Source organism: Cariama cristata, unplaced genomic scaffold, assembly GCF_000690535.1.
Source record: "Cariama cristata isolate BGI_N322 unplaced genomic scaffold, ASM69053v1 scaffold13037, whole genome shotgun sequence".
Classification (NCBI taxonomy): domain Eukaryota; kingdom Metazoa; phylum Chordata; class Aves; order Cariamiformes; family Cariamidae; genus Cariama; species Cariama cristata.
Window position 1 is genome coordinate 71,253 of NW_009625000.1, and position 10,629 is coordinate 81,881.

The following is a 10,629-nucleotide window of genomic DNA, read 5'->3' on the forward strand; positions in this document are numbered from 1 at the left end:
TGTGCTTCGGCTCCGACCTGTTGGAGCACTTTTTGGCTGGAAGCAGTAAGTACTTTGGTGGTCAGATGTGCAGTTTGTCTTGAGTGGGCTGCCAGCATGAAAAAGGCAAATGTGGCCCTCAGATACGTGAGGAGAGGAGTTTCCATTCAAAATGAACTGTTACAGTCACTCTGCAGGTGCTGAGCTGTTGCGTTTGGGAAGGGTGGAATTGAATGGATTGAATGAGGAACTTCTCCCATGAGAAGTGATTGTGAAAACACTTTAGTTTGCTTAGCTTAGCAGAAGGGAGACTCAGAGGAGTGAAGCTGTCTATAAAAGCACATCAATAAAAGTAAGCATAAGGGAAGGGTGAAGAGTCCTTGGAACAAATGGAAAATGAGTTTGGAAATTGAAAGGAAACTTCCAGTGACTGGGGGGAGGGTGTAGAGCAGACTTCTGGTGTAATGGGGATGAAAAAAAAAATTGTTTCACAAGTTTGATTTCATTCATGATAGCAGTTGTACAAGATGGTGCCTGTTACAGCAAAGAACTAGATCTTCTGGTTTAGAAGACCTCCTAACCTCCCATTTTTTTGTGCGTTTTCCCGTTAACTTGTTAATTTGGAAAAACAAATGCACAAGTATTTAAGTTGGTCAGAAATTTTGCATTCTTAAGAAGATCCTGAAGACTTTCAGATATTTGTGTGAGGGTATTTGAAGGAAGTTGTAATGTGTCTCCATCTAGTAATTAGAATGTAAATGATTTTGTACATGGATCCAAACTTGAAAGCAGGAGGACCAAGTCCTTCTGTTTTGAGAATGTCCTTCCAGAAGGATGACTCTCTTCTGAAAGTTACAGTTCAGATGACCCTACACAGGTGCAAATCCGTGCCCTGGGGACGAATGTGTAATGGAGAACGATACGCATGACTCAAATCAGCATTTTCAGCACTGATCTCCCAGTTTTCAAAAGCGGCTGCCAGGAGGTGTTTGTGAGTCACCTACAAACACGAATCCAATCTAGATCAGGGGTAGACAAGGCAGGGACTGTCCCAGGAGATCCCGGTCCCTCTGTGCCAGGTCCTTCTGACCTACATTTTGGAGGCTATTCAAGCATCTCTTTCTGCGGTAATCTGGCAGGAGAAAAGCAGTTCCCCAAATAGCTGTGCTGGGAACCAGGCATATTTTCAGACATTCAAGCTGGTGCTTTGTATTCTGTCTGAGTGCTACTGCAGCTTTTTTTAGAGAGAGATGTGAAACCTAGGCCTCAGGTTTCCCAGTGGTCCATGTGCAGCTTTAGGAGGAGTGCATGGCAGGAAATATTCTTCATGTACAGCTCTGAACAGCCATAAAATATGAAGATACATTTTAGCTGTGTGTCTTTTACAGTGGTGATGTAGCTGCTCGTCAAATTACCTGTCACTAGCATTAAGTGTTGTCAGACCTTTACAGGCTTCTCAGAAAATGTGTCATAATCGTGTGAAATTTAAAGTTTATTCTTAGCCTAATTGGATTGATTAAATATTCTTTTAACAAAAAAGCCTCAAAAACTTAAAAGTTACTACTTTCCTCAAAAAGATGGTGTGAGAGTGGTATTTTATAACTACCTTTCTGTTATTTGCATGTATATTAAGACAAGCATTCGAGCATTTGGCTTGGCCAAAAAAACCTTTGTATGTCATGCATTTCCCTTATTTGCCTTTCATAATCTATTTAGCTGTCTCCTAAAATAAGTAGACAAAAATCTGTTACCATTAGGACATAAGAGTGAAATTCTGGATGGCTCATCAAATTAAGAAATAAGATGGTCACGTTGCTGCCGTTGTCTCCAGAAAAATCATTTAACTTCTTTGCTGTAGTTCTCCTATTTGCACAATGTGGATAATCGCTCCTCCTTCCTCTGGCTGTTGTACAGCTTGTTTCATTAATACTTTTGTAAAGTTGCAAGCCCCTCAGAAATAAACGCTGCATGGATATCGCATGTTCTCTGTGTGCAGAATAGCTCAAGTGAGCAGAGAAGTCGCTCTGAGATGGCAGCAGCTGCTGCAGGGCCCAGCTGCAGAGCCGCCGTGCCTGGCGTGTGGGTGAGCCTCGGCACGAGCACTGGGAAGGAGGGGTGGGGATAATGGGAGAACAGTCAGGAAAATGCAGACGGGAGAGATGGAGTACTGGTAAGCAGTCAGAAAGCTATGCAGTGGGTACCTTAAAAACTGAAATAATATACCCAGCTATTTGAAGAAGACACGTCCGGGAGATTTGGTTGCTGATGGTGACAGCATTGCAAAGCTGTATGTAAAGTGTAATAGTGGCTAGCTGGAGGACTGATTCATGACTGACATACCATTTTGGGTAAAGTTTAGTCCATTAAGGCTATTGTTCCATGTGTAGCCTTCAAGCTGCCAGAGAAGCGTGGGACAGTGATGACAACTGAATTTGCAAGTAGTCATCTGGCAGCCCAAATGTTCCACTGTTCACTTTCAAAGTAGTATACCTTATCTGTTGGTTTCTTCCCCACAAGGTTTTAGAAGAGAATGGAGAACAAGTGCCCTGTTACTCTGTCATGGTGAGTTTACAAGAAGTTGGTGGAGCTGAAACCAAGAACTGGACTGTTCCCAGGAAGCTCAGTGAGTTTCAGAACCTACACCGGAAACTCAGTGAGGTACGAATCTCGGTTAGGGAAGGGAGAAGGTGCAAATTGCTAAAATTTGTCAGTGTTGCTTGGAGAGGGGAAAACCAGATAAAAATTTAAAATTGCCAGTTTTTATGCCAGCCTTTTAGAGCTAGTTTTCTGTCTACATATTTCATGCCTTTTCCAGATGCCTATAAAACTTGTTCATAATAGTCTTTTTTTTTCTTGCTTAATAATGAATGTTTTACTGGACTAACCCAATGTCAAAATGGTATATGCTCTGCACTGTCGTGCAAGAGCCGGCATTAAAAACTAGATTTTTGTCTCTGCCTTCCAGGGAGGTTTTAGAAAAGATAGCTTTTGGGGACAGAGAAGGTTTCCTTTTCCAGTGTTTTAACCTCTCTATCTGATAAGGGATAGGTAATGATGGTGACGTGAAAGGAAAGGGTTTAGATGTGTCAGCCCACAGTGGGTAAGGGAAGGTGTTTTTCAAGGTGCTGAGAGGGGTGTGGAAGGGAGATGAGAGTACAAAGGAGTCTTTTCATTTCTGTTCTGAACCAGCTGTGTTTTTTCTGCACATGTATGTTAAGTGAGCTCTCCTTTCTCCTACACAGTGTTTTCCATCGTTAAAGAAAGTTCAGTTGCCTTCCCTCAGCAAGCTGCCCTTCAAATCCATAGACCAGAAATTCATGGAGAAATCCAAGAACCAGCTTAATAACTTTCTGCAGGTAAGAAAACAAAGACAAAACCAACAGATGTCTAAACGGGAGAATTGAATCATGCCTCTGGAGTGGATGTTGTCTGTCTGTTGACTAAAGAGAGAGCCTAAAACAAATGGGTCAGATGTAAGGTTGGCCTTGTCTAAAGTGCCTGAAGTTGAGATGAGTTTGGCTGATAGTAACCATTCCTATAGTAGTAAGTTAATTTAAACTTTGATTAAGTAAGAAATAGTAAATAATGAATCCTGTGTTTGCCACTTTTAACTTAAACACTTCACAACAAATTTCTTACAAGTTAGAACTTTTTTATTTTAAAAGACAGTTGTAAGAATAAAAACTTTAATCTTAGTATTTCTAATACTTTAGAATAGCTTCTTAACGTATCTTTGAAGTATCTTTGTGAGACATGGATTTTTTTTTTTCTCTCACTCTACCTCTGAGCCATGTCTTAATCAGTTTTATTGGATGGCCTGACACATCTTGTTCCTTAACAAGAGATATTTATTTAATGTGTTGTTTCTGTCGTTATTTCTCTTTCATAGAAATTGCTCTCTGATGAAAGACTCTGCCAGAGTGAAGCACTTTACGCCTTCTTGAGCCCTTCCCCAGAGCACCTCAAAGTTATTGATGTGCAAGGAAAGAAGTCCTCTTTTTCACTCTCCTCATTTCTAGAACGACTTCCTGGTGATTTGTTTTCTCATCAGGAGGTAAGTGGTAGAAGAGTAGTCTTCCCAAATTTAATTACTTATCCAAAGTAAGCAGGGAGAGCCATTAATATAATGCATTTGAATGGCAGGTAATATTGGAAGGCATTTCCAAAGGTCACTTTTAATTTACTGGAAGTGAACAGAGAGTCAGAAATAGGATCTGTCTATGAATTTAAAAGGTGTTTATTAATACAATAAGTTTCCTGCCCTTTGATAAATTTATACAGGCAAATGTGTAACATATCACAAATAAACAAATTGCAGTCCATGTGGGATTGTTTATTTTTTATAACAGAATTTCCCACTTTTTATGCTCTTGACATGCATATTGCAGAGGGTTTTTGACAGGTGAAAATAATTCTGTCTTAGGAAGCTTCTCTTGGCAGGGAACAGCTGTGTGTCCTTAATAATTTGGGGGCAACTTCTTTGTCAAAACTAGCTTTGCTTCAGAATTTTGGCAAAGAGTACAGGCTCACTGAGGGAATTTGCAAATACAGGCAGGAGCCCATATCGGCAAACTAGTTGGAGAATTTGACACTAAGCCATTGTCTTTCAAAATGCAATGAAGTATAGATTAGTGACTAGAATAGCTCGTTGACTAAAATGGACCGTAATTTAATGGCACTCTGTTCTGTGTGGTTCACGTTGCAGATATGCAGCATCCAGAGAGCTGTTTCTATTCCCCTTTTTAGTTCTACGTTATATGAAATAATTCTTTTCTTACATGCTGCAATTGTCTGCAGTGGATGGGCCTTCTGCAGGACAAACGGAGTTTGGGGAACTTGTACAGTTCTAGCCTGTTAATAGGCAAAAAAAGTGGTCTTGCATCTCTCGGGAATAAGAAAATCCTGTATATTTTCATTTTTCAAAATTGCAGTGTATTTGGACCTAGATGCTGTGAATGCATATGTCTCGTTTCAGAGTAATAAATATAAAGAAAGTTTGAGAAACTAATTTTACACTTGGCTAGAAGTACTGCAGTTCTAAAACCAAAAGTGCATTCACTAAAATGACTGTTGGGCAGAAGTAGTATAAAAGCGTAGAAGCATGAAGCTATTTGTATTTTGCTATTTAATTGAAAAACATCCTCAAGAAAAAAGCCAGACTGCACGTATATTGTATTATGTGAGTGTGTGGGAGGATATAGTTAGGAAATATGGGAGAAGGAAAGGGAGTTTGTAATGAGAGTGCATGAGAGAGGAAAGAGAACAAAGAAATGAAGCAGAAATGAAGCAACTGGTACTGAAGAACTGAAGGAAGTGGAGCAAAAAATGCCCAGAGAATGTGGCAACAGAGGAGTTGGAACATAACTTCTTAGTTTAAATTTAGTACTATTTCTTACTTGTTACTTGTAGGATTAGGAACTTAGTTTTGGCTAGACTGTGTTATACCAGGCACTGTGCGAATGCAAAGACCATCCTGCTTCACATCCACCTTCCCTTTCCTCTCCCCTCCTTCCCTAAGCTTAAACATAAGAAGACACAACAGAATACAGATGGAGAGAATATAGGAAACGGTTAGACTCTCTGAATCAGTATTGCAAGCATTTGTCCTAGTTTAAAAATAATAATAAAATTAAATAGAGGGAGAGGAAATGTGACACAGTCTGGGATCAGCTCTACTTTCTCTTGGACACCTTTGTCTTTTGGTGTGAGCTTTAGATCAGCTCAGTCTTGCCCAGTGATAGCATTTTGGATCATTAGTAAAGTAGTTAAACTAGGGTTAAATCGTTTGGTACAAGGTCATTAATGATGATAGTTGTATTAAACCACACATGACAAAGCTGTTACAGTTGTGTTCTCTTTGTAAGTAAGAATTCCTGGTTTAGTTCATATTTTGGACTTTGTAGAAGAAAATGCTCTCGTACGGCACTCTCTTTGCCTTTTAAGTCTCATCTCACATTTTTCAAATATGTGTTAGAGCAACAATATTACCTCTTGAGTGCTGTTTTCAGGATTAGATATTGTGGCAATTTCAGGTCTCTTATATATACAGCTCCTTGGACGGGGCTACCTTTAGAACGTATTTCTTAGCTCTCAAGACCAAAACAAAATCAGAGGAAAAAATGCAGTTGATATCATCTAGAGGATGGGCTTTTCAGTGTATGAAGTGTTAATGGATAGAAAATGCACTGTGGTGTAAGAATTTGCGCTTCTCATTGCATTTTCTAAATGATAGGGGATTCACTGAACAGCAGAAAAATAGAGCAGGGACCTCAGAGAGGTCATTGGGTTTACTCTCCTGCTCCAAGCAGACTCAACTGTACCGGCAAAATTCTTGGCACGTGTTTGTCTAACGTGTGTTTAAACCTCTAGTAACTGATGTTTTCTAGCCAAGCAAGGCTGCATGTCCCAGTTCTCAGCTATCTTCATGGGTTTTTTACTGTCTAACCTAAATCTCCTTTCTTTAGCCAGCTAGCTCTTGCCCTGTTTGCAGCAAACACAGAACAGCTTGGGTTAGGATCATCTCCGTTACCAGGAGTTACTACTTCCCTTTTGTCTTTTATTCATGTATTTCTTTGACTCAGCAGCCCCAATTTCTCCTAGTTTTTGTTAGGTTGCGTTTTATTTAGTTCTTATGGTTTTGCTCTGGAAGTACCCCATTATGCATATTTTTCTTGGAAATGTGGTGACTAAAGGTTGAAAGATGATGCTTCCACTAGGTTTTCCTATTCCCATGTATGAAAATAATCTTTATATCTATATGTGTATGTGTATCATGCAAACAATGTTTGTGCTTAAACATCATAGTATTACACTTGCCATTCCACAGCCGTATGGCCCTGGGATCTTTTTCTGTGGTCTTATTGATATCAATTGTTTCATTTTGTGCAATTACACAGTGAGTTATTGCTGCTTTGCACCTGTCTTTATCAGACTGCACCCTTGTGGGCTCAACTACAAGTTCAGTAAGCTCACCTGCAAATTCAGTAAGCTTATTTTCTGTTCTGTTGCCCAAGTGCTTAATGAAAATATGGAATGATGTCTACTATGAAAAATTAAATAAAACGTAATTTCTTGAATAATTAAAATAACAAAGGGCCAAGAAGCCTGTTGACCAGAGGAAGATCATGAGCAGGACTGGAGTTTGCTCTAGACTGTGTCCCTGGAGAAAACTCTGTTCATCGTAGTGAATTTGTGTGCTTGTGTAGTAAGATGTGTAATGATTTGTGGTTTCCTTGTATGGCATTTCTTGTCAGTATGGTGTGGCTTTTTGTTCCCTGCACTCGGTCACAGCTTAGCCTAACATTAGCAGAAAGCTGTAAAAGCTGGGGATTCATCAAGCTATGGAAGTCGGTAAACAGGGGAGTCTGCGTGGACATTTACAGTGCACTTCCATGCTGTGGGGTTTTTTTCTTTGTTTTTTTCTGGTTATGAGGAGAGAAGCAGCATCTCAAGCAGTGCTAGAGAAAATGCCAAATGTGACCTAGGAAGTGAAGGGTACAGGATATATGTGTTGGAATATGCAACACTGTGGAATTACTTATTTGTAGACTACTGTGCAGTGCCATGCCTGGAGAAGATTCAGGGGCTGGAAATGTACCCAAAGTCAGTGATGGGCTTTAGATGGGATTTGGAGGGCGTGAGGAAGGAGTAAGACAAACCAACATACAACTAAGATGCTGTAGGGTACTCTCTGTATAGCAGGGTTGAAATGGCAGGCAAGAGATGACTGAAAGATTGTGACCATAAGAGTAAGGCCAAGAAAGACACCAAAGTTATGCAAGGGAAATAGAACCGTGAAACTAGATGATGGGGTGGGGGGGGCGGAGGGGAAGCAGTATTAGATGATGGAATTATAAGGAAGAAAGGAAGACAAAGGAAGAGATGATGGATTTCTTTAAAAACCAGGGCTGAAGAAAGAAAATTTGTCTGCACGCCATTCCGACCCTTCCTGAACCACAGACTGGGGCATTGTGCCAGCCTCAGCGGGGGCCAGGTCTGCCTCACTGCGACTTTGCTCAGTTGCAAATACACTCAGGCTTTGCTCCTAGCTGGCATAGGCAGGCAGGGGAAGATCCAGGAAAGCAAAGGGATGTGCTGGCTGCCACAAGTAATGGTAGGTGGTGTAGTCCTGGTGTTGAAGCAGATCTTCATGACACTGAGAAACAACCCACTGTCTGCTCTTTGTTCTTCAGTAAATGGTACTGCCAAAACTGAGGTGGTTCAATCCATTCTTCTCTTATGAGTCTGTTCTGAGTAACTCTGCTCCCTTCAGTACCCTGAGCTTGGGTATCCTCAGGCTCAGGTCACTTAGTATCACCATATTATGTTTCTGCCCGGGACTGGTATTCATTAATGGTGCTTGTCTTTGCAGCAGCCAGTTCCTCTTCCGCTGCCAGGTTTGGTTCCTGGCTTACTGCAAGGACGACTTCTGGTGCCTGATCCCACTGAGTGGCTTCAGCTGTGCAAGGCACTGACTGCTTTCCAGTGGGGGCAGCTACCTGCTTCTTCCTCTGCAATAACCAGATTCTCCCCCTTTCTGCCTCGCTGCTTGCGTTGTGAACAACTGCAGCTGGCTCGCTGCCCATCCTGGGTGCCCTTTGTGGGTGTTGTGTCAGAGAAGGCTTTGCAATCACCTTTGCCATCTCCTCCTTACAGCTCTCACCCACTTCCTAGCAGTACCTAGCTCCCACATCACCTACTTTCCCTTATCCAGCTGGCGTTGGCAGGGCAGTATAGGCAGTGGACCCTGCAGATCTGGGCAGGTGCGCCCAACATTGAGGTGCTTACTGGGGCAAGGCTGCAGGCAGAAGGTTTAGCAGTGATAATGGCTCCAGCAGTGCAGAGTGTCCTCATCGCTCTTGTCTGGTGGGAAGTGCAATCCCTTTTCAAAATCCCTGGTGAGGTTTCTGTTTGCCAGATCTGCCAGCAGCACAGTTGGTGACTCCTAATGCCCTTTCTTGAGAGGACTGGCTATGCTCCTTCCCCAGAGCGTGGCAGTAATGAAATCCATTCTGGAAGAAGGACGGGGAACTGCAGTGCATACCCATGTTGTGTCTCTCTTCTTAGGAAGAAACGGAAGAGGATAGCGACCTGTCAGACTATGGAGAGGAGGTGGATGGGAAAAGGGACTCTCTTGCTGAACCATGTTTCATGCTGATTGGAGAGATTTTTGAGCTGCGAGGAAGTAAGCTTTAAACCTGCTTATTTGCTAGTGGAATCCATTGGCCAAGAAATCTGGGACACTGTAATATGGATTTTTCTGCTATTTCAATAAGTGGAAATGTTCTTGCAATCTGTATGCCAGTTTGTTTGGAACAGAGCTGTTCTTCAGTAGTTCGTAACTTGGGTGATTTCATTCAAAAGTGAAATTCCAATGTAACATGGCAGTAAAATGTAACTGGTAGGGGAGAGCATTTGCTTTCAATAGTCAAGTTTTTAATTTAAAAAAAAAAATGGAGAAAAAACAGAAAAGTTTAAAAGCATGTTTTCTGTAAATAGGCTGCATCTTAGACTGTATGAATTATGAGGAAGGAAAGATGGCTTTATTACAGAACATGTCACTGACAAAGCAACATAATTTTAATGTCCATTTTAAGTGTATTATGTATGCATTTTAGTTCTACAATTTGTATAGTGGAAAAGATGTGAGAATTGTGGCATCTTTCAGTACCAGATTTTTTTTTTTCCTCCTTTACGTGACTGAATGATGGTAATAGAGAAAACTACTTTTGTTTCTATTTGAATGTGCAGCCGCACTTGACGCCCTATAAAATTATTTACAGGGTAACTATTACAAAGTGCAGCACCTTCCAAAAATGGCAGATGTATCTTCCAAATATAGACTTTCTTGTGCTGATGGTGAACAGCATGAAAGAAAGATTAACCAGTAATTACTAGGAAGCACTCACATTTGTTTCCTTTATTTGTAATGAAAAGCTAACTGCTTGGTTTATTTGAGTGGAAATGTTTTCAGAATTTTAATGATGCTGCTGTGTGTACAGCATGGTACTAGTAGGTGTGAAAAGGGTGTGAATTTTGAGGGGTTTTCTTTTTCTACTAGAAAAAGGGGTTTGGGTAGTTGTATGGCTCAATAAACCCGAAATATTCTTAAACATAAAAGTTTACAGTATAAACTACAATTGCATGTTACAGATATGTTTATGTAATCTGCAAGACGTAAAAACCACAGAGCAAACAGTACAGGGAAAGCAGTCATGAAAAATGAGACCCATGTACAATTATGGAAATCTTATAAAGGATTATAACATATATGTTTGCTGTAGGGGTAGGTTGGGTCTTTTTTTTGGTGGGGAGAGGCAGGGGGGAAGATTTTGGACATGAGCATGTGTTCCTAATGTTATTAACCTCTTGGTCTTTATTTTCTGTCATTTTTCATTGTTCTAGTGTTCAAGTGGGTCAGAAAAACATTAATTGCACTAGTACAAGTCACTTTTGGAAGAACTATCAACAAGTAAGTAGCTGTTACTTTAACTGAACCTGCATCATTGTTCTATGAAAAAAAAGGCCAAGAGCGGAATCGTTTAAAAAAATAATCTGGACATTCTGTTGTGTATCATAATCTGCATTTGTTTTCCACAGCTCAATTTACAAATATGTTATGTTGATTATAGAAGACACAACTGTGAATTA

The 10,629-nt window shown here is 40.7% G+C and overlaps 1 protein-coding gene across 1 annotated transcript in view; it reads left to right on the plus strand.

The window, feature by feature from the left end:
• LOC104164184 (sorting nexin-25-like) overlaps positions 1 to 10,475 on the plus strand; it is a 69,425-nt gene extending 58,950 nt beyond the window's left edge. The window contains 5 exon segments of the mRNA XM_009703441.1: positions 2,497 to 2,637; positions 3,222 to 3,335; positions 3,869 to 4,033; positions 9,046 to 9,163; positions 10,384 to 10,475. Of these exon segments, the coding sequence (XP_009701743.1) occupies positions 2,497 to 2,637; positions 3,222 to 3,335; positions 3,869 to 4,033; positions 9,046 to 9,163; positions 10,384 to 10,454 (609 nt within the window). The 3' untranslated portion in view covers positions 10,455 to 10,475.
• The last annotated feature ends 154 nt before the right edge of the window (positions 10,476 to 10,629 follow it).